The 24,504-nt window shown below is 40.7% G+C and overlaps 1 protein-coding gene across 3 annotated transcripts in view; it reads left to right on the top strand.

The window, feature by feature from the left end:
• Positions 1–24,504, top strand: part of cobll1b (cordon-bleu WH2 repeat protein-like 1b) — a 58,079-nt gene that overhangs the window by 13,943 nt on the left and 19,632 nt on the right. For 2 of the 3 annotated variants that reach the window (XM_063214064.1, XM_063214066.1), the window contains one exon: positions 17,513–17,719. In XM_063214064.1, the coding sequence (XP_063070134.1) occupies positions 17,513–17,719 (207 nt within the window). Of the gene's footprint in view, positions 1–377; positions 529–17,512; positions 17,720–24,504 lie in introns of those variants that run through there. The other variant, XM_063214065.1, reaches the window with a different exon arrangement.

Genomic DNA, 24,504 nt, shown 5'->3' with positions numbered 1-24,504 from the left:
TTGCAAAGCTGATTACTGTCCTTCTTACAATTGGCTAGAGTTCACGCTCAGGGGAGCCGCACAGACAACACCAACCAACTCCTACCACTCACTCCAACGAGCTTGTTCTTTGCGGTGGCAGTCCAATCTCAGAGTCAGGGGAGGGGGGGGGTGGGGGGATGCACACTGCAAGGGATATAAATAAGGAGACGGCTTTTCCCATGTCACGGGCCCTGGGTGTGGCTTAAAGGTACGGTAGGCTGGACACTATACAGTAGCCACTCTCTCCCCCTCTCTCTCCTCTCTCTCGCTCTCTGTTTCTCCCTCTCTCTTTCTCTTTCTCCTTCTGTTTCTCCCCTCGTCTCTCCCTCTCCCTCTCCCTCTCTCTCTCTCTCTCTCCCTCTCCCTCTCTCTCTCTCTCTCTCTCTCTCTCTCTTAGCTCTTTGTGGCCTTTGGTGGGTGTGTGCGCGTGTACATGTGTGTGCACGAATGGCACAAGGATACATGACGGCTGCCTAGCTACGGAGGTGCCAATCCAGGATCCTGGAGGTAAGAGATGACGGATGACTGCTTATTTTAAAAAGCCGTTATTGCAGGGTGTGGACTACTAGTACAATGAGAGTGCTTTAGGAGCTCAACTACTGTATGCGTAGTGTCAACTCTCAGAGAGTTGATTTAAATCTAGATCTAGATTGTATTTAGTCCCAGAGTACTCTCTACAGTAAATGTTGAATTTACACTGAATTTGTTTTACTGTGGATGCAGTGTGATTTCTGCTGCTACTGAGTGCCGGCAGGTAAGGCAGTTAGTACAGTAAGTAAGCAGGGAGGTCTGTCCCTCTCCTCTTAATCCTCTCTGCCAAATGCTGAGCTGTCCTCCAGATACCTGTGTTCAAGCACTGTGTGCTACAGGCATGCCTGGAGGAGCCCAGCCAAGCATAACGAGGCCTGCTGTTGGTGTTAATGTGGTGTGATAATTCCAACCCCCAAAAATTGTTGTCTTATTAAAAGTTTTGCAATTGATGACTTCCATGTTCATTTCACTGTTTATGTCTAGTTATACGTTTTAAAGTGTGTTTGACTGTGGGTTAATGCTACAGACGTAAAAAATCTTAAGCACTCATTGGCTTTAGCGTAATACATATTTTGATGGTTTTTGGAGGTTATTATTGGATTAGGAGAACAACTGCAGACATTATTTTGTAGCTTTTTCGGCCTCGTCCATTCATTGTTGCTCGGGTAAAGCCCCTGGCTCAGTTTATTGTTTTTGGCACCAGTGACTTGTAGACAGTCAGCCAACAGCAGCCTTGCTTATTTCGCTGGTGCTATTTTCTGAAGCCAGTGGTGGGCATTGTTGAGGAAAAGTCTTAAAATACAACTGGGTGGTGTCCAAGCCCCCAGAGCAGGAAGGTGTTTTAGCAGTATTGTTCAAGGCCCCCGGCCTGCACTGCCCATACGTATTCCCACCTTCTCCCAGTGGGGCTGCCATTGAAGGGCCTCAGGAATGCAAGGCTGTCCCTCTGTTAGCCACCACAACACAGAGCCAAAACAACCTGCGCACAAATATTTTCCCTCTTGCGTCCTCCCCCCTCATTTTCCCTTTTAATTATCCACCTGCAAATGTTTAAGAAATCTCCAGGCTGTGAGCCCATTGTGAGAGAGACCCTGATCTCTTAGGTCTGAAGTCATTCCCAGTGTGTTATGCTCTCTGGAATGCCTTTGGAAGCACACAGGGATCGCAACTGTCTTTCTTCGAGCGTCGCATGCCAGTTGTTGTAGTGTGTGTCGGAATGCCAGGAATTCCAATGGACCTTGTGGCTCAATTCGATCTGCTTGCTCAATGCTGTGCAACCCCCCCCCCCCCCCCACACACACACACACACACACCCCTCTCTCTCTCTTTCCCTAAGGTGCTTTGTCCAGACAGACATTGACTATGGACTCCACACCAGTAGCGGCTCGTGGTCTGGAAAAGAGGCGGGGCAGATGTTTAATTATAGGGAAACTTGCCGCAATTTCGGACTTCAGTCGCGCATGAGCGCATGCCACTTTGGATAAACGTGTCGGGTATATTGTGTAGGCCTAATGAAAAGCACCAAAGCATTTTAATGGTTAACGTTTATGCAAATTGACAAATGAAAGCATGTAAGCATCATCAGAGTGAGGGAAACGGTATGCAGCGAAAAAATGACCCAAGAGTGAAAGTGATTGAACTGAGTAAACTATGGAACTATATACAAAAACAATTCGGGCCCAAAAATGACCCAAGAGTGAAAGTGATTGAACTGAGTAAACTATGGAACTATATACAAAAACAATTCGGGCCCACTTCACTGCGTACTGTTATATACACGTCTGATTGGCTTTAGTTTGTTTCACTTGTATAGAAACTTGCCATGCCTTTCTTTTAGAGTGGCAAATTTTTCAATGACGACCTTGTTAAAATTTGGGATGTCACTTGTCAATTTTTTTTCAATCGATAGCATGGCCAGTGCATTCAATCGCTCTTGTGACAAAGTGTTTCTTAGAAATGTTTTTATCCGTTTAAGTGTTGAGAAGCACCCAGGGGCGTGGCCACGTGGTGGCCAAGGGTGGCCGCGGCCCCCATTGGTCAGACGCTGGCCACCACATTGGCCCCCCCTACGGACACACCCCTTTGACACTACGCTGAGGAAAGCACACTGGTATATAAAAATAAATAAATAAAATAAACACTTCATTAAATAAATACATTTTAGGTGTCATATCTTTAAATTAACCGTTTATTAATTTATCATTAATGCAATAGTTCTGATAAAAGTATATGCAAATTGCAACACAAGGGAAGGAGGTGCACAAACAGCGTGACAGCGCACCACGAGCGCAAAGAGATACAATCCGAGGGAGCAACGAATCAAAGCAGCAACCTGTGATTCCCGCCTGGCATTGTTCTCAGGAGTCGAAGTCTGGATCGCCTTTCAAAGTTGAAGAACAGACCTCGCTTATTTATGTTTCTTCAGTAGTCAAATCCTACAGGTGAGTATGCTGACTGTGTGATACTAGACAGGATTAAAGTCATGTGGGTGTTTTTCACCGTAAATGCTATGTAAAATGAATGTCCCATGCCTGTAGTTGCAAGGCTGCTAAACACCTGCTAACACCGGTTGCAAGGCTGCCAACACAAATGACCTCTGCTGCCTAGCAAGTTAGCATGATCCAAGTAGCAAATCGCCACATAATGTAGCCTCAATATAACACACAGGGACCATGGTATTTTATAAACAAAAGAGAGTAAGGCCAGCGTATGATTATACACGTTTATTTGACTGGACAGAATGGATACTGCGAAGAAGAAAATCCACCCATTTTTCCGTACTGAAGTTCGAGCAGAAGAACATAAGGCGGCAGGCGAAGAGCAGACACAGGCGGTGCAGGATGAGGAGGAGAACGAGGAGGCAGAAACTGGTAGAGAAGACGAGAGCAGGGTGCAGAATGAGACAGCCGGCAGGCTTGCCAAAATATGCCCTTCAGGTAGGCTAAGTGAAGAACAGGATGACGATTTGATTTCATTTCAGCATGTTGGAGAATGTTTGTGTGAGAGGCACTAGCTAGTGTTAAGCGTGTACCAGACAGAGTAAGGAGTCAGTCGCATACAGGCGCTGGATGCTCTTCAGGAGAAACTTACTATTGAAAAGCCGAAAAGTTGCGAAAACTAACATGAAAGCCGAATACAAGGGACACAAACGTTTATAGACTCAACACATTTGTATCCCAAACGGTTTTAAATCGGCTTTTCTGATTATTTTTCGACTTCCCAATTCAGTTTCTATTGAATTGCATCCATCGCCTGTTTTATGACTCCTTTCTCCTCCCTTCACGTAAGCCCTGGGAAGTGCCGAGCCGAGCCGTACACATCCCTGCTTTTCGCAACGATCCGGGGAGAATTGATCTACGCGATAACCCAATAACGTACATTGCGCAGCGCGTAGATCAAATCTCCCCGATCATTGTGAAAAGCAGGGATGTGTGGCTCGTCTCGACCGGACCGGACCGGCTTTTCAATAGTTGAAGTTTCTCCTGAAGAGCATCCAGCTCCTGTATGCGACCTCTTGAATACACTCGGCTTAAGAATTTATGGAATGTTTGTTTATTCGCACATCCCATCTCCAAAGCTGTTACTACACTCACTTACACTTACTGGACTGTGTTCATCTGTAAAGACTGTGCATCTTGTAGGGAAGCTGAAATGTCAGTATACTTTGTATAATGTCAATGTCAAAGGCGTTCTGTTCTATTCTATTTCTATTTTACTAATATGTAACTCATTGGTGTTCTACAGACATATCCAAATCGACCAGTGAAGCGCCAGCACAGCCTCAACTGGCGCAATACCCAAGGACTCAACAAGGCGACAGGAACAGGAGCTTCAAGGGTGAATGGTATGCTGTTCACCCTTGGTTAGAGTACTCTGTGTGTGAAGATTCTGCTTTTTGTTATGCATGTAGGCATTTCAGCTTGCCTGGTCATGTTGAGTCTACATTCACTGCAGGCTTAGGGTTCAGAAATTGGAAAAAGGCTACTTATACAGATGGTGGGTTTGCTGCACACAGTAGATCTGAGCATCACAAGGATGCAATGTTAGCATGGAAGGAATTTCAACTAGCGGAAAAAAATCAGGGATCTGTTATGGAGCAACTAAATCAAAATTACAACAAAATTGTGGAAGAGAACAGGGGGTACATTAAAACCCTAGCTGAAGTGGTTTTGCATTGTGCAACTCAAAACATTGCTTTGCGAGGTCACCGGGAGTCAATGGATCTTAGTAGGAAAGGGAACTTTTTGGGGAACGTTAGATATCATTGCAAGGCATGATGAAAAAGTTGGGAAGAAAATGAATGGTCCTAGGAATGCGAAGTACACAAGCCCTGACATTCAAAATGAAATTCTATCATGTTTGGCCGAGATGGTTCGCATTTCCATCATAAAAGAAGTCAAGGAAAGTGGTGCTTTCAGCATACTTGTGGATGAAACGAAAGACAAAAAGAAAATGGAGCAGATGTCTTTTGTTCTCCGCTATTACTACAATGGTGAAATCCATGAGAGCTTTTTGGAGTTTGAGGTAGCGGAGGCCTTAGATGCAGAGAGCCTCAGCCTGAAGATTATTCGCCTCTTGCAACGGTATGGGCTGGATTACAAAAACAATCTAGTTGGACAGGCGTACGACGGGGCGGCTGTAATGAGCGGGAAAAAGAGTGGTGTGCAGGCAAGAATTAAAGAGGTTGCCAATGTGGCATTCTACGTTCACTGTTCTGCACATTGTCTCAATTTGGTTCTAGTTGACACTGTGAAGGGGCTGCCAGAAGCTGACTGTTTTTTTTCCCTGTTACAGCAGCTTTATACTTATATGTCGGGCTCGGCTGTGCACTCAAAATGGTTAAATGTCCAAAAGGAGATGTACTCTGGAGATGCCCCAAGAGAGCTACAAGCATTAAGTGACACCCGGTGGGCCTCCAGGTACAATGCCTGCCGTAATCTCTGGGACAGGTTGCCAGCCGTTGTGAAGGTACTTGAGGATCTAGCTGAGGAAAACAGTGGTGAAAGGTCAATAGGTGCCAGGGGCCTTTTGCCTCAGATAAATTTACAGTTCATTGTATTTCTTGCTATATTTAAGAAACTGTTGGGAGATGCCAAAATGCTATCGAATCTGCTCCAGTCCTCCTCTCTGGATTTAGCTAAAGCGGTAGACCTTGTGGAGACACTAATCGATACATTTCAGTCTTATAAGACAGAGCAGGTGTTTGGAGATTTGTGGGACACTGTGCTGGAACTCGCAAAGCAATGTGACATCAGTATAGATGCTGCTCCAAAGCGCAAAAGAAAGCTTAGTGCACAGCTACAAGGTTATCATGTTTTATCTACTGTGGGAAGCCATGACATGGGGAATGACAAAGACTACTACAGGACAGCAATTTTTAATCTGGTTTTGGATAGGATGCTCAGTGAGCTAAGAAGCAGATTTTCCAGGCAAAACTGCGAAATCATGCGTGGAATACAGGCTTTAAATCCTAATAGTACAAGTTTCTGCGATAAAAATACCCTTTTTGCATTTGCTAAAATGTATGGATGCCACCTTGTTGATCTGGAGCATGAACTCCACCAGGTTAAAAGACTTTTAGACCGTAAGGTGAAACAAGGGATGCAGACACCGCATACAATTGTAGATCTGACAGCTTTTATCGAACCTTACCAAGAGGTTTTTGATGTTTTTGCAAGGCTTTGCAAAATTGCACTGGCCTTGCCCGTCAGCACAGCTGCATGTGAACGCAGCTTTTCTTGTTTAAAGCTTGTGAAGACACACCTGAGAACTACCATGGGAGAGGGAAGGCTCAGTGATCTTGGGGTGTTGAGCATTGAACACAGGAGGGCAGCATCTTTAAACTTAGATGAGTTTGTCGACAGATTTGCTGCCAATCATAAAAACCGTAGGATACAACTTCTGTAATAGTAATGTTGAGTAGTGAGGTTCTGGCAAATGTTTTGTTGTTATGGGCCACTGTCTCTTGTTTTGTTTTGATTCCAATGTAACATGTATTGTAACCAGTTGTAACAAACCAGTTGTTATGGGCCACTGTCTTTTGTTTTGTTTTGATTCCAATGTAAACATGTATTGTAACCAGTTGTAACAAACCACGCTGCCATGAAATACAAATATATTTCAAAATAAATACAAATATATATTTGGACATTTGTTTTGTGTCTTCTCTGTGGTGGTCAGTGTTCATAATAATAATAATAATAATAATAATAATAATAATAATAATAATAATAATAATAATAATAATGATAATGGTGGTGATGATGATTTGAATTTTAGTTTAAATTGGATATGGTCCACTTTTTAATCTGGGTCAGTGTAGGTGCTATTACAAATTGGTTTAATTTCAGCAATAATATTATCCAAGGAGTAATAAACATTATTCATATCTATTTCTGAACTTAAACTAATACTTAAAGTTATGGAACAAGGGCTGACAACAGCAAAATGGAAGGAGGATGAATCGGGTGGTATCTTCAATCCTCAATTCAGTTTTTTTCTGGGTTATTTTCGGTCTGTGGCTCCCCCTACAGTTATTTTTACTATATAGCACGAGCTGTCGACTTTGACAGCGCTACGAAAACGTCATAATATTCGTGCACCGTCATTGGGTAGATTGGCTGGCGCATGACGATGACGTGCATGCTCAAACGTGTGTTCAACATCGATAACAACAGTTAGCTGTAAATGCAGCGAGTTGCAGTAACTCCAGTAAAATATATCATTGTGTGTATTGAATCGCCAAATAAGATATTGTGTCGCTTAAAGCGCCGTTTAGTCAACTCACGGCGGATGAAGGGGGTGGGGAAATAGATAGGACGGGAACTCTGGATGTTTGGATTTCACTGTTTTGGTAGACATAGGCCTACAGGGAAATGGAATTCCACTGCAAAAATGCGAAGAAAATCAGGGAAATTGTTATGATGAAAGACTGTTGATGGCGATAGAAGAGAGTCTTTTTGCTGGGACTGAAGCACAAGCTATCCGGCAGAGTATTTGAAGTCATCTCGATGAAAGATTGGATTAGGAGGAATGGATTTTTATCTTCAAACCTATATTCAAGTGCTTCAAACGTATCCGGGGATTTGGTGAGTGACTGCTATTCTATCTACTTTCATGCGACTCAATCTGGTGTGGGCTATATATATAAATATATATTTCATTACCAAATACAGTTTAACTCCCCTTTTTAGCGACAGGCGAAGTACAATACTGCAACTGCTGCAAATCGTGTGATAAAGCCAGTGTGTTGAGATTCTGCTGGTTAGCCAGCAAACCAAACTTGACTTGACTTGAATTTTCATTTCAAAGTTCCGCATGGCTGTTGAAAAACTTACCGAACTAAACAAATCCAGACATGAATTAGCTGTCGACACTTAAAACAGGACCAAAGCAACGCCGACATGTCAAGGAATTAATTCGCTATCTTGGCTGTATTTTTAGTAAACACCGGTCGTGGAGTCAAATTGTTAGACATTGTGAAACATAAACAATAACCTCTAACTCCAGAATTGTCGGGACTGCTTTATTGGAAAACTTTGCCGTCTGATTAATCCCAAATTTGTGTTGATATCAGAGCCTCAGAGGATATGATAAATTATGTTGAACTGTTTCGTTGCACTCTCATTTGGGTTCTGTTGACAACAAATGACAGTAGCTGTCCTTGGTGCTGACGCGTTGTGACCGCTGCGTCTTCAGTCAAACAATTCCGTCCTGTTTTGTTCTTCGTGAGATTTCGCATTCATTTTTCCATAGGGAGACAATAAAGGAGATACTTGGTGAATTGAGTAAAATGTTTAACTATGAGATAATAAGAAACTTTTACAATAGTTTATTCAAGCCAAGACAAATGTTTTTTTTTGTATTACAAGTTGTCTGAAAGTTGATGGTTAAATATGCAAATTTAAACATTTTATCCTATTCATTTAGTATCTCCTATAATGTCATCTGATGGAAAAATGAATGGGAAATCTCAAACTTTGACCTTGAAAAAAAACATGTTCCACTGAATATCATTTTGTAGATATTTCATACATAATGCAAGGGGGTTTAAGGGTCACTTAAAAGTAGGAACCATTACTATTGCAATTCATCCAACGTTTTGGCCTTTTTACAGCTAGACTGACCGGCCTATTGTCACTCAAGCCTGACTCTAGTCTAAGCCACAAAGTCAAAAGTCAACACCTCACCTCAGGTGACAAACTGTGGCTGCTGGCTATTGCTTTTGTGTTTTTAAGTGTTAGGCCTACATGTCCTATTGAAGGGTCCAAGTACTTGGTTCATCGTCGTTTTTGGCGATTGGGTGTGCCCCCCCAATTAAAAGACTGGCCCAAGATGGCCCCCCAAGAATTTTTCTTCTGGCTACGCCCCTGGAAGCACCTTTCGGACTCAGCTGTTGTCATTGGGGTTGTGATCAGAATGCGCAACAGCTTCACGGACTCAGCAAACACACCCTGCAGGTTGTTCCTGATCATGAACTTGAACAATGCCCCAGCACCACTACATGGCCTAAAATCTGGGTTCTCATAGATAAGCGACAGCTCCGTGCGTAAACGCTTCTCGTCAAACACAGGATAGGCCTCGGCTGTTTGTTGAATGAGCGCGTCTGGGAGATTATCGGAGAAGGTGGCGAAATTGGAGCTGTCAAATAGAATGGCAGCAGAGAGGTGTGCCGTGAACTGGAATCGGTCTTTTGCCGTCATGATAATGGTGTCACACACCTCATGCGCAATTTGAGATAAATTTGGAGCGCCCCTGCATGTTGGCTGAACAGTGTGCCTCGCACAAAGACCTGGAACATCGTCGCGGATTTTTTTTATGCGCTCCACAAAGTTGTTTACAGCCTTGTATGCCTGGACAGCATCGATCCCCCTCTTTTGCAATTGCGCATAAAGTACATCAACCCGTGGCATAATTTGGTAAAAGAGGTCCAACAGGAATAGAAATTCGGGGTCGAACAGCATTCGAGAGAATCCCCTAACCTCCCTAACAGTGTTTGAATCGAATCTGGAGATGCCTGGATCCTTTCGAAACACTCAAGGAGACTGTCAGTGCAAACAGTGCGACTCCCGAAATTCCACCTAGTTTGGGAGGGACGCGGCAACCTGGCATCCACCACCTCGTCTAACAGTGCTGTTCTTTTTGGGGATCTGGGAAAAACACAGAGAATCCACCAAGGTCAGAAAAGAAACAGCGCACTGGAGTCGATGCGGACACAGCCTGTTCCATTACCAAATTCAATTGGTGAGCGTAGCAGTGTATGAAATGAGCATTGGGATACACATCCTGCACTTTCCTACAAACACCAACAGATGCCCCCCGCATCACGCTAGCCCCGTCGTAAGTCTGTGCAATTAGCCTAGCCTTGTCTGATGCCACTTCTGGTGAACAGACAAGGCGAAGTTGGTCTAGAAGCACAGCAGAGATCCCATCTGCATTTGACTGACCATCAATTGATTTAAAAGAGAAAAATCTCTCCTGCACCCTGTTTGCCGTGTCAATGTATCAAAACACTACAACGAGCTGACAATGGGTGGAAACGTCAGTGGTCCTGTCTGCCTGGATAGAGATAAACTCAGCACTTTTCAGTTCCTGAATAATATGTCCCTGCATGACCTCAAACATGCAATCCAGCAATTCATTTTGAATGGTTTTGGAGGTACCCTTGAATAACAGTGTCCAAAGATGCTACAAAATCCACAAGCTCTCTAAACACTCCAGGATTACTGGACGATTCGGTCTCATCGTGCCCCCTTAGTGCCAGGTCAAATGCCCCACAGAACCGAATGCAATCGATCAATTTAGACAGGATATGCCTATTTTCATCCACCTCTTTGTTGTGATTCCTGACACTCACACTGTAGCCCTCATGTAGCTGGGCAGCTGTGTTAGCATTACCCAGCATGGCTAATTTCATGGCACAATTCAGATGCGACTTGCTGGACTCGTGTTTTTTAGCCTTTTCAGAGAAATGCTTCATGTCACACACACCAACAGTGCTCCACATATCCCCTTGTCCCCCCGTGACAGGAGATTGGAAGAGCAAGCATGGGAAACAGAACATTTAGTTCCTATTGGAACAACCAGAGAGCCAGGGCTTTTTGTCATACCACGCACGGGAAAACGTGCGCTTGAAAGACTTAACCTTATCCATTGTTTGCTGAACAATGTTAATATCAGGTTTATGGGGGCCGAGGTTTTTTATAGCCAATTTTGTTCCCAAATCTAGTCATTCAAACGAGTTCTCCAAGAGAAACTCAACGCTATTGAGCACAGGTTCGATGCTAGCAGCCATGGTTAAAAGTTCACCAGACGAATACCACTTTCACTGTAGCCTTCTTTCAGACTGACTCGCCTCTCGAGGGTCTGCTGACTAATATAGAAGTAGGCGGGGCCGTATGTAGCTAGCTAGAAGAGCTGCTCGGAAAGTCTAGTTACGAGGACAGACAAGCGCAGACAATACCGTGCACGAAGGAAGCGGTGAACAACATAGCAGACAATACTGAGCATAAATGAAGCTGTCAAGTCAAAAACACCCCAAGCTCAATAAGCTCAGATATTTCATTAAATAACTTCCAGTTTCCCTATTTTAGAAAGACTTCATTCATAATCCCTCACGCTTTGTTTAAACTATGCACAACCCAGCTTCTCAGAGAATGTCATCGGAGTCTTGGGGGTAGCAGCAGCACACTGAAGCTACACATTTGCTTTCTGTCTCAACATTGCAAGCCCACACATTTCATTAAATAACAGACAGTTACCCATTATGCAAAGACTTCGGTCATAAAACCTTGAACTTTGCAATAGCAAATATACAAACTGTACCTACCCCAAACGTGAATCCTTAACCAGCCAACACATATCCTTCGTCAAATCCGACATGGTTATCCACTTTAATCCACCGATTTTGTGAGGGAAATTTGCGGCAATGGAGTTAATAAAATTCCACAGGTTAGAGATGAGCGGAGTAGTAGCCTATGTTTGTTGTGTCTTTTTCAAAGCAGGCAGGGCCACCGACCTGTCATTTGTCAGGGCAGATCATACATCTGCCCTGATAGCATCCATAAAGTCGCGCTTATGTTATGATATTATGCTAAGTAGGCTACAGTGCTAATTTTGTAGAATGGGATCGGGGCGAGGGGGCCGGGCTTAGCTGAGGCGCTGAGAAATCTGCCCAGGCCAGCCATAGACCCTAACGTTAAACAGCCACACTGGATGTAAACTAGACTTCTCAACAAAAATAAAACCCGATTCCACTCGCAAAGATCGTCACAAACCACAACATTGATGTAATACGATTCCCAGTGTGATTGAGGTTACAATATATATTTTATCTGCAATTTCTGAATGGATCTACTTTTCTCAGAGGAAGAATCTTTGGAGGGGCACTGCCCATCTGCCCTAAATGAACCGGCCGCGCCTGCTCCACACTTTGTCTGGCTGGCCCATTAGAACTTTAATGAAGCAATCGGTTTTTTTTACATCCCAAGCGCCAGTTATGTGCTCTGTCATCAAATGACATTGAGAGGCTTGTTAACATTATTTGCGTAGCATGAACTCCCACTGAATAGCACAGCGCAGGCCCTTGTGGAGGCCGGGCCCTTGCAACAACAGCTGCTCAGCAGTAGGAGTCAGACTCCTCTCTCAGACTTTTTATTAAACTCTGCTTGCCCTGGTGGGGTCTAATAACTCCTTCAGACCGCCTTGAGACACGTCGACGTGTTCTTAATATCCCTAGTCTTGCGACTAGTCTGTCTGAGATGGTGCCTTCAGGAAGTTATGCGTCTGACATGCGTTTTTTTATCAGTTGCACCCACATTCGTAAAGGAATGCACCTTGTGTTTTACTTTTAATTATTTTTGAGACAGGACAGTTAAGAGGTGGACAGGAAATGACTCTGAGAGGGGAGGGAGAGCCGGGGGAGGATGGCAAATGACCCGGGCTGGAATTGAACCCGGGTCGCCAGTGTAGTGGCCCAGTATCCTACTGTTAGGCCACGGTAGGGTCAATACCTTATTCTTCTTTTCTTTAATTTCTTTTTCTTTAACATGAGTGGCGTTACCGTAATTCCCACCACAGACATTGGTGTTTTAATCCTTAATAACCGCCTTAGGCCCGACTCAAGAAGCTGTAGCCTAATGAGCCTGAGGGTGGTGTGTGTCCGTCTGAGCTCCGTGGAGCAGGGGATGGAGAGGGATCTGGAGCAGGGAGGGGACGAACAGCAGGGGGTCCTTGCTAGGCTGGACTGGTATGTCAGCTATCTGTGTGTGGGGGCAGAGAGAAAGAGTTCATGGCACTTGTCTGTGTGTGTGTCTGACTCTGGTGTAGCACTGATGCACATCTTAATCCCGTTGCAATCCAAGTGATAACACACACAACACGCACAACACAGGCATGTTGTTTTTTACACACATTTTCTGCCACAAGTTTGTGCACGGGTGGTGTTTTATGTTTTGCATACATCCATTTCCCTAGCGGATGATTGACATAACCTCTTCATCCATCTTCAGCATGTATATGTGCAGCATGTGTGTAATGTATGTGTAGTATGTGTGTACAGATGCTCGTTCATGGCAAGCGTTCAGCTCTCATCTGGGTCCGTTTAGCTCTGGATTGCTGAGCGCTGTTCTCCCCAGTAGCCCAGCTGGCAGCTCCACTCTCCATCATACGTTCCCCAGTGTTAAATCAACACTTTCTAGAGCTAGACCAACACCATGAGTGTTCAATTCCACATTCCAAGTGTTGAATTAGCTCTGCAAAATGGGACGTGCTGGCCTCTCGGCAGTCGCCCAGCTGGCAGCTCCACTGTGTGTGTGCATGCATGCATGCTCGCCCCTGCCAGGTGTTGCTCTCACACTGGAGAGGGTGTGTCCTGACCAGACCACAACATCTGTTCCCGTATCACTCACACTGACAGCAGGAGGCTGTTGTAATGACTTACAGTTTGTTGTTTGTTTGGGAGGGAAAAACGTGTCCAGAATGAACAATTTATCGTTGCAGATTTGTTTTTGGCAGCGCGTGATGATATACAGTAACTACTTGAATTGCATTTGGCCGGGGATAGGTAACGATTGAATGTTTTCAATGTCTTGAGTGAAGGTCTGCCGTGTTTGGAAGTGGTTTATTCCCTGCGAATTTGTTCTGAAAAAGAAAAAAAGAAAAGCGGAGGGCTGTCTGGACACGGTAAACGTTGCAGCGCGGCGTGAGATCATCATGAATGAATTAAACCCGCTGCCCTCGGCCTTGCCACACTATTGCCTCAGTAGGGTGTATACACACTGTGAGTGTTTGGATAAAGACTGACTGTGCCTGAGTTAGTCAAATCTCCCACTGGCATTCAGGTCTAGTTGGGGTGACTTTTGCATGTGTTTGTTTAAGTCACAAAGTGTGTGAATGTGTATGTGTGTGTCTGTCTCTCTCACTGTCTCTCTCTCTGTCTCTCTGTGTAAAGCTCAGGCTTGGACTTGTCTCTTTGTTATTATTCAACAGCAGTGTGGCATGCCAGATGCATGCTGGGAAAACGGGGGCACAGTGAGCAAAATGTACACGGCCCTTTTGTCCACGTCGCTCAGTCACATGCAGACAGATGCGTCTGGATACGAAGGCCAGGCGGGGGGAAACACAGAGAGAGAGATATAGACTGTATGTGTGTGTGTGTGTGTGTGTGTGTGTGTGTGTGTGTGTGTGTGTGTGTGTGTGTGTGTGTGTGTGTCTGTGTGTGTGTGTGTGTGTGTGTGTGTGTGAGAGAGAGAGAGAGAGAGAGAGAGAGAGAGACATACAATAGAGAGGGAGAGAGAGGCACATGCATTCAGAACACACACACACACACACACACACACACACACACACACACACACACACACACACACACACACACACACACACACACACACACACACACACACAAGGTTATTGAATTAACCAAACAATGTGTGCTGCTGTGGGTGGTGTTAGGGCGGAAAGTGTGTGTTCTGTGTGTGTGTGTGCTGGGGCCTGTTGAAGGTCTTTGACAGGTGGATGAACATGCCGCAGTGCCAGAGCTGCATGTGTTATGTGTGTGTGTGTGTGTGTGTGTGTGTGTGTGTGTGTGTGTGTGTGTGTGTGTGTGTGTGTGTGTGTGTGTGTGTGTGTGTGTGTGTGTGTGTGTGTACAGAGGTTGAGTGAGGCTCACAAGAGTGAGGCTCTCCTCCCCCCCACACACTCTCTCTCTCTCTCTCTCTCTCTCTCTCACACACACACACACACACACACACACACACACACACACACACACACACACACACACACACACACACACACACACACACACACACACACACGCACTCACTCCCCTCCGACGACCACGGGAGGTGCCAGCGAACTAGCGGCCAACTCCCTCCCTCCCTCCTGTCCTCTCTCAGGGGCGCGCGTGTGTGGAAAAAAGTAACTTTTGGCATTAAGGGAGAAAGAAGAGGTGCAAAGTAAGTCTGTGGAATTTGTGAGGCTGTGAGTTGCCTGGTGAGCTAGTGTAACGATTTGTGCAGCCATGCTTGTTTATGTGGGAATGCCGAGTGGGTTTTGTTGAAGTTGTCGTTGGGGGAAAAATATCTGATGGCTGTAAAAGCCTTGTGGTGTAACCTTGAAATGTAGACTGTTTGACTGAGGGGATGTGCTGTAATAGTGTATTTTGGGAATGTGTATGTTTGTGTATGTGTCCTCTCTCTGTATGCTTGAGTGTGTTTGTGTATAGGGTATGTACTGCACTCGGGTAACATGAGTGTTCTTTGACACACCACCCAAAACATAGCTTAGCTGCTCATCTCATCCCTACTCTTGTCGTGTCTCCTATAGCCTAATCAGTTTGGAATGTTTTGAATGCCATGGTGCACTGATACAAAAGAAAGTTTTTTTGGGTCATATTTTTTGTCGTGCTTTCTTCAGTTTCACTCATGTTTAATCATCGGGATTCCCAACTTGTCCTCTGACACAGGTCAGACATGAGAAAAAAAATACCTTAGTGTCACTTGGTGGAGGTTGGTTCTCTTTTTCTTGCCGTGACATTTCCTCCCAAAGAGTGACAAATGAGTGCGGTAAAGTGAGGCCGGCAGCCAGCCAGTCACCCTTCAGTGAAAGTCATTTCGTATCAGCACTTTCAAGGCCGTGGGCTCTCCTTTTTCGAGATACCTTGGTGTTTGCTCTGGCTCTCCACGTGAGCGTTTTGCCGACAGGCTAAAGAGCTTGTTATTTAGGAGCTGTGTGGAAAAAGGAAAACGCTCTGTGCTCTCCAGACATCAGACTCCACGGTTTCCACGGTTTCTTCCCCTTGTTCCTTTAGAGGTCTACTTCAGTCTGGATAGATTGGACACTGTCCACATGACATATCGTATCTGTATGAGGTCTGCTGAGGTCAGTCTGGAAGTTGTGTATTGCAGTTATCCCGCTAAATATTATCTGGCCCCTGTTGTGGATTCATCAGGTTCCAATGCAGACATTTGGTCTTTGGAGATGTGAAGATCAATTTGCATGCGCCACAATACTCAGACTAGGTATTATGTAATTGCAGAAGGATTATGTAAAGTTTGGCATGTGTGATAATTCTGTGTGTGCGTGTGCCAGCGCTTTTGTGTCTTTTGTGTGTGTGTGTGTGTGAGTGTGTGTGCCTGCGTGCGTCCATGCGTATGTGTGTGTGTGTGCCTGTCTTTCTGTCTGAGGTCAGGACTGGGATTGTAGCCCTGGCTGGGTGTTGAAGTCCTCTAGAATGACATAAGTGTGGTCCTTGCGCACTGGAACAATTGACTGTGACAGTTTTATTGCTTACGCTAACAGTTACACATACTGGATTCAATAGGGCTTCGGTTCAGACCACAGTCAATCGACTACCACTTTGAAGAATACTTTCATGCCATTGTGGGTGTCTATCTGTCTTTTTTGAGATACATTATTGTGTCAAGCGGAAATGAAGTGCTGAGAGAAAATATCTCTTTTTGTCCTCTTTTTATTCCATTCTGTCTGAGAAAAAGACTCCCTCTCCTTCTCGCTTGTTTTCTTGTCCTGCCTAGTTCCGTGAATACATCACTTCAGTTGCCCGCTTGTCTTGTGACTTGTGTGTAAAGTAGGTCCAAGTGCTCTCGTTTAAAGACTCCCTCGTCTTAACTCGAGGAGAAAGGGTCCCTTTCATTCAATTTCATGCAAAGTTATCCCCAATCACGCTAAATTTCCACGATTGCTGAAACATTTGAGTCTGAATTATGTCTGAGGCTCTGTTGCCAGAGGTCGCGGCTGGTCATGACTTGTGTCCTGTGGTGAAGAGGATTATTTACATCCTTGTTGATTAGAGCACAGGAAGTGTTTGGTTACCAGCGGGCACTGACAAGACTCCGTTTCACCGTTTCTGCTCTGTCGTAAACAAATCTTTGCTTTTGTAAACACAGCTTCTTAGCCTTGCGTTAAAAAATGTAACTGTGGTTAGAAGTTGCACATAACTTAAACCAGTTTAAAGGGATATGCCACTATTTTGGGGCACAATACAGTTCAAATCGTTGGCTGGGGTTTATAAAGGTGGTAAAGTGTCTTATTTTTCATGTTAAGCGTTGTCTTGCTTTAAGACGAGTTAAAAGAGGGAATATGTCGCTAAGCTAGTGAAAGTCAATGGATCCGTGTAGCATTGTAGCATGCTACACGGATCCATTGACTTTCACTAGCTTAGCGACATGCTCCCTCTTTTAACTTGTCTTAAAGCAAGACAACGGCTTACATGAAAAATAAGACACTTTACCACCTTTATAAACCCTGGCCAATGATTTTAACTGTATTAAGCCCCAAAATAGTGGCATACCCCTTTAACTTCAAATGTTTCATAGCTAGTAAGTCATCAATGCTGTTATCCTGAGTGGGTAAATAGATCGACTTACTCGACCAGCCTGTACATCCTGATTTGAGTTCTTCATCAACCCCACCCTTTTCTCCTCTGCGTCTTCCACAGACGATCGTCGAAGAGCAAAGCCCCGCCGCCTCCGCCAGTCGCGAAAGGGCTTGATGGTCCGCCGCCCTCCCCCACTTCTCCAGGCTACCAGCGCGCCTCCAGCCCCATGGACCCGCAGCAGCAGCAGGAGAACCCTCTGCAGCGTGAGCTGACCCTGCTGGTGGTGCTGCCCGACGGCACGGAGAAGACCATGCTCGCCCACGGCAGGTGAGACGCCCTCAGCTGCCCAGATGCATTTCATTGCATTACATTACGTTACAGTACACTTAGCTGGTGCTTTTATCTAAGCCGACTTACAGTTATTTACAGGGTATTTGGTTACAGTCCCTGGAGCAGTGTGGGATGATCGGAGGGTGTGCAAGGGTGGTATTTGAACCTGCCACCCTCTGATCTAAAGCCCATCTCCTTAGCCATAAGGCCACGGCTGCCCTAGATACCTACACAGGAATGTCAAAAAATGGAGTGTCAAAGTTCCAGAGTAAACTTTTGTAACTCTAGATGTACTTCAGGATTATGTATTGTACAACAGTGGGGAGAGTTCTCCAAGTCACATTTCTTTTGTCACTTTGTCACATTCCAGTGTTGATATCCACACAATACTGAGAATAATTGACTGATAATGTTTCACTGACCATTGAGTAAAATGTACACCTATTTTTGAGTGGGACCAAATGTTATCTGACAGTTTTGACACCCCATTTTCACTGTGTAGTTCTCTCCTAAGACTTGCCAGGTGTCTGTAGTCTATCAACTAGAAGGGTCCTACGCTCTCTTTCTACTGTCCACAACATAAACCCACATTCTTCCAAGGTGCAGTCTCTCCACTCCTCTCTCTTGAACAGGGTTGGAGATATCAGCTTTAGGATGCAGGACAGAGTGTTAGTTGGTACACTGGTAGAGTGGTAGAGTGGACAGAGAAGACAATGTTCACCCACGGCAGGTCAGAGCTTGACCACCTTCCATCAGAAGCGCATTTTGGTAACAGTAAGGTTACAACTTTGATTCTACACAAAAGGGATAGCCTCTTTCTGCAGACTGGCCTGTCGAAGGACTTTTTCAGTCTTTGCTGAAAAGTCCACAGCAGTAGTAAATAACCTGTTCTGTCTTGCACCTTCATTTATGCATGAAGTGTTATTGAGCTAAAACCCACCTGGGACACAGTGCTCGCTGCACACAAAATTGCATTTGTGCCTCACCCGTGAAATGGGGCAGCCCCAAACGGCGCCCCAAGGGAGCAGTGTGGCAGGACGGTACCATGCTCAGGGTACCTTAATCATGGACGAGGATGGGGGAGAACACTGGCTAATTACTCCCCCACCTAGTGCCCAGGTCAAAAAAATGTGTACTTAAGTGTACTTTAAATATATTTAATTTTCTGAAAGTATATTTTAAGTACACTCTACTTATCAAGTACAGTACTTAAGTATGGTATTTAAAAATATACTTATAGTTAAGTGTATTTTAAATATATTTTAAAATAATTTGTATTATTAAAGTTATGTACTTAAATATAGTTTTATAAAATATACTGTTAGTGTATTGTACTTTAAATGTATTTTAAGTATATTTGTATTTTAAAAGTAATGTGCTAAGTGTAGTATTGTCAAATATACTATTAGTGTATTATATTTTAAATGTATTTCAAGTATATTTGTATTTTAAAAGTAATGTGCTAAAGTGTAGCATTATAAAGTATACTATTAGTGTATTATACTTTAAGTGTATTTTAAGTATCTTTTCATTTTAAAAGTTATGTACTTAAGTGTAGTATTATAAAGTACACTATTAATGTATTGTATTTAAATGTATTGTAAGTACATTTGTATTTTAAAAGTAATGTGCTAAAGTGTAGTATTGTCAAATATACTATTAGTATATTGTATTTTAAGTCTAATTTAAGTACATTTGTATTTTAAAAGTAATGTGCTAAAGTGTAGCATTATACAGTATACTGTTAGTGTATTATATTTTAAGTGTATTTTAAGTATCTTTGTATTTTAAAAGTTATGTACTTAAGTGTAGTATTATAAAATACACTATTAGTGTATTGTATTTAAATGTATTGTTAGTACAATTGTATTTTAAAAGTCATGTACTTAAGTGTAGTGTTATGAAATACACTATTATTGTATTGTATTTAAATATATTTTAAGTACATTTGTATTTTAAAAGTAATGGGCTTAAGTGTGGTATTGTTAATTATACTAGTAGTATATTCAATTTTAAGTCTATTTAAAGTACATTTGTATTTTAAAAGTAATGTGTTAACGTGTAGTATTATAAAATACACTATTAGTGTATTGTATTTAAATGTATTGTAAATACATTTGTATTTTTAAAGTAATGTGCTAAAGTGTGGTATTGTTAAATATACTATTAGTATATTCTATTTAAATGTATTTTAAGTACATTTGTATTTTAAAAGTAATGTGCTAAAGTGTAGCATTATAAAGTATACTATTAGTGTATTATATTTTAAGTGTATTTTAAGTATCTTTGTATTTTAAAAGTTATGTACTTAAATGTAGTATTATAAAATACACTATTAGTGTATTGTATTTAAATGTATTGTAAGTACATTTGTATTTTTAAAGTAATGTGCTTAAGTGTGGTACTGTTAAATATACTTTTAGTATATTCTATTTAAAGTCTATTTTAAGTACATTGGTATTTTAAAAGTAATGTGTTAAAGTGTAGTATTATAAAATACACTATTAGTGTATTGTATTTAAATGTATTGTAAATACATTTGTATTTTTAAAGTAATGTGCTAAAGTGTGGTATTGTTAAATATACTATTAGTATATTCTATTTAAAGTCTATTTTAAGTACATTTGTATTTTAAAAGTAATGTGCTAAAGTGTTTTATTAAAAAATACACTATTAGTGTATTGTATTTAAATGTATTGTAAATACATTTTTATTTTTAAAGTAATGTGCTTAAGTGTGGTATTGTTAAATATACTATTAGTATATTCTATTTTAAGTCTATTTTAAGTACATTTATATTTTAAAAGTAATGTGTTAAAGTGTAGTGTTATAAAATACACTATTAGTGTATTGTATTTAAATGTATTTTAAGTACATTTGTATTTTTAAAGTAATGTGCTAAAGATTGTTTTTAGAAAATACACTATTAGTGTTGTGTATTTAAATGTATTTTAACTATATTTACAAAATAAATAAACTAATTACTGGCCAAAGTACAGTCATTTTCCTAGCAAAAAAAGTCTATATCTGGAACATGGACAAGAACCTCAATTTATGATGATGATGAATGACTCCCCTTTTTCCAGCATGAATTTTGGAAATAAACTACAAAAAATCATACACAGTACACCATTATAGTAATGTATGGTATTAGAAAATGTACTGCTAGTTTAATGTATTAAACTTTGTTCTTAAAAAATGTACTCAAACATAGTGTTAGAAAATATACATTATCAGTTATACCTAAACTTTATTTTACGACCTTTACAAATATGCATATTTTTTTGCATACTTACTATATTGCCTTTTTGACACTAATATTAATTATGTACTCACTTATAAAGATTTTATGTTATTTTTCTTGTTGTCTTGAACCACTTCAAGTGTATTTTAAGTGTATTTGTATTTTTAAAGTAATGTGCTTAAGTGCTGTATTTGAAAACATACTGTTAGTGTAGTATATTTTAAGTGTATTTTAAGTGTATTTGTATTTTAAAAGTAATGTGCTAAAGTTTGGTATTAGAAAGAATATTTGAAACGTACTTAGTGTTAAGTATGATTTTAGTATATTAAGTACACTTGTACAAAGTTTGATTTTTAGTACCAAAAAGTCAACTTAAAATGTGTTAAAGCTCTACTTAATTATATTTCAAGTGTATTTAAGTATACTATAAGTTGTCCCAAAATAACATTCTTTAAATACACACTTTTGAACTATATTTTAAATACAAAAATACATACTTATTAAGTATATTAAATACACTTTTTTCACCTGGGTACTTTTTTAAACCATCATTTTAGTATATTTTAACCTAGGCTTATTTATTCATTATGGTTTGTAACATTAAATAACCTTCCACCTTCCATTTTGTTAATGTATTTTCATGGTAAAAACACCATATTGAAGAGCACAAACAGATCTTAAAAAGGCATGTAAGGCCTTACCTATTAAACTTTTAAGCACAATACTGAAGTCTGTACTTAAGTTGTGTTATTAGTGTATTAAGTGCACTTTAAGTGTACTTTTTGGTGCACAAATTAAACATGTAAAAGTGTCTTTAATTCGATAAAAGCATACCACCACCAATGATTTCTAAGTATTATAATTAAGTATATAAAAGTATACTTAAAGTGTACTACTCAAGACTATTACTTCAAGAACGTAATTGTGCCTGTCAAAGAACAGGTAGTTGTGGTCTAGTGGTTAGAGTGCAGGTCTGTGGTTCAGTGAATTGTGGGTTCGAATCCTGGTTGAGGCAGTGGTTGTTGTCTGAAGTGAAGGTGAAAGGAAGGTTCATGTGAATGGCTGATGGTTGTGAACAAGACAATGTACAATGGAAATGAGTAACTGGGGATTACATCAATATTTTTTTCATATACTTTTGAAATATATTTAAAGTGTACTTAAAATAAATATATTTGAAATGTGCTTAAAGTAAAATCTACTTGTAGTATACTTAAAATACATTTAGAGTCAATACACTTAAAATGTACTTAAAGCGATTTTTGTGAATATATTTGAAATGTACTTAAAGTAAGTATGTTTTTAGTATATTAAGTACACTTGTACAAAGTTTGATTTTAGTACAAAAAAGTCAACTTAAAATGTGATTAAGCTCTACTTAATTATATTTCAAGTGTATTTAAGTATACTATAAGTTGTCCCAAAATAACACAACTTAAGTATGTACTTCTGCAGTATACTATAAAGTACTTTCTCATGACATTGAAATAGATTTCTAATGTACTTAAAATGTGCTTATCCGCATGCTAAAGTTCACATTAAACACATTTTAAAGTGACTTGGTTAGTATACTTATAATGTACTTAAAGTTAAATATATTTTTAGTATATTAAGTACAGTTGTACAAAGTTTGATTTTAGTACAAAAAAGTCAACTTAAAATGTGATTAAGCTCTACTTAATTATATTTCAAGTGTATTTAAGTATACTATAAGTTGTCCCAAAATAACACAACTTAAGTATGTACTTCTGCAGTATACTATAAAGTACTTTCTCATGACGTTAAAATAGATTTCTAATGTACTTAAAATGCACTTATCCACATGCTAAAGTTCACATTAAACACATTTTAAAGTGATTTGGTTAGTATACTTATAATGTACTTAAAATTAAGTATGTTTTTAGTATACTAAGTACACTTGTACAAAGTTTGATTTTAGTACAAAAAAGTCAACTTAAAATGTGATTAAGCTCTACTTAATTATATTTCAAGTGTATTTAAGTATACTATAAGTTGTCCCAAAATAACACAACTTAAGTATGTACTTCTGCAGTATACTATAAAGTACTTTCTCATGACGTTAAAATAGATTTCTAATGTACTTAAAATGCACTTATCCGCATGCTAAAGTAAACATTAAACACATTTTAAAGTGACTTGGTTAGTATACTTATAATGTACTTAAAGTTAAATATATTTTTAGTATATTAAGTACACTTATACAAAGTTTAATTTTAGTACAAAAAAGTCAACTTAAAATGTGTTTAAGCTCTACTTAATTATATTTCAAGTACATTTAAGTATACTATAAGTTGTCCCAAAATAACATTCTTTAAATACACACTTTTGAAGTACACTTTAAATACAATAAAACGTACTTATTAAGTATATATTAAGTACACTTTTTTTTTACTTGGGTGTATTATAATAACCCTACCACATCCCTCTTTAAGTTTGATAATAATACTGCTATTGTTGCATTGTTAGTGAGAGAGAGAGGAAGAGGTGAGTCTGTGGGGTATAATCTCATAAAAAACTTCAGGTGCTCATCAGTGTCAGAGAGCAAATCTTCAGCGTGAGAGAGTAGATCTGAGGCACTCTGAAGATAAGAGGACAAAGTTTAACTTTAACTTCAGAGTGCCTTGGATTTACTCTCTCACTTTCATTGTTAGTATTGAAGATGGGGCAGCCCCAAACGGCGCCCCAAGGGAGCACTGTGGCAAGATGGTACCATGGATGATGGATGAGGATGGGGGAGAGCACTGGTTAATTACTCCCCCACCTATGGTATTATAATAACCTTGCCACATCCAATTATTTTATGAGTCAGCTAATCTTAATAACCACTTAAATAATCAGATGGTTAGTTCAGGAATTAGTGGGTTGACAGTTAAGTGAAACCAGTACTGACCTGGTCTAGGTATCTCTGGTCCTGAATGTGTTTTTAATGCAGGAGCCATTGCAGCTAAGGTACATAATTGAGATGAATATTTTAAAAGGTTTACTTGTTGGCTACACAATTTACTATACAGAACATTGTGCAGTGTTAATTCAAAATGTAGAGTCAATTTAACTTCTTATAGAGTGTATTTGGTCCCAGAGTACTCTCTAAGTGTTGAATTAACACTGCATTTTTACAGTGTAGACACTATGCAGTTGATCATCCAACATGATTACTCACATTATTATAGTGCACTCTCTAGCATTAAGGGAAGGTTTGGACAGAAGGTAATCTACATGTAGTACCTTTCAGAGCTCTGTGGATGCTTTGAAGCATCTAGATATTAGAAAACGTTTGTTGTGAAATGTGAACAGGGCCTCTGCTAGATATTCTGTGCCGTAAGAAATTTGACATGGCGTGTCCCTCTTACTTAAAGTTTAATAATAATAGTGTTATTGTTGCATTGTTAGTGAGAGAGAAAAACTTCAGGTGCCTTTTGGTGTCAGAGAGCAAATCTTAAGAGTGAGAGAGTAGATGCACTCTGAAGTTAAGAGGACCTCTAAACAAATTCTAACTTTAGAGTGCCTCGGATACTCT

This window comes from Engraulis encrasicolus, chromosome 13, assembly GCF_034702125.1.
Source record: "Engraulis encrasicolus isolate BLACKSEA-1 chromosome 13, IST_EnEncr_1.0, whole genome shotgun sequence".
Taxonomy (NCBI): Eukaryota; Metazoa; Chordata; class Actinopteri; order Clupeiformes; family Engraulidae; genus Engraulis; species Engraulis encrasicolus.
The sequence above is the reverse complement of the archived record's forward strand: the minus strand, read 5'-3'. Positions and strand labels throughout refer to the sequence as shown.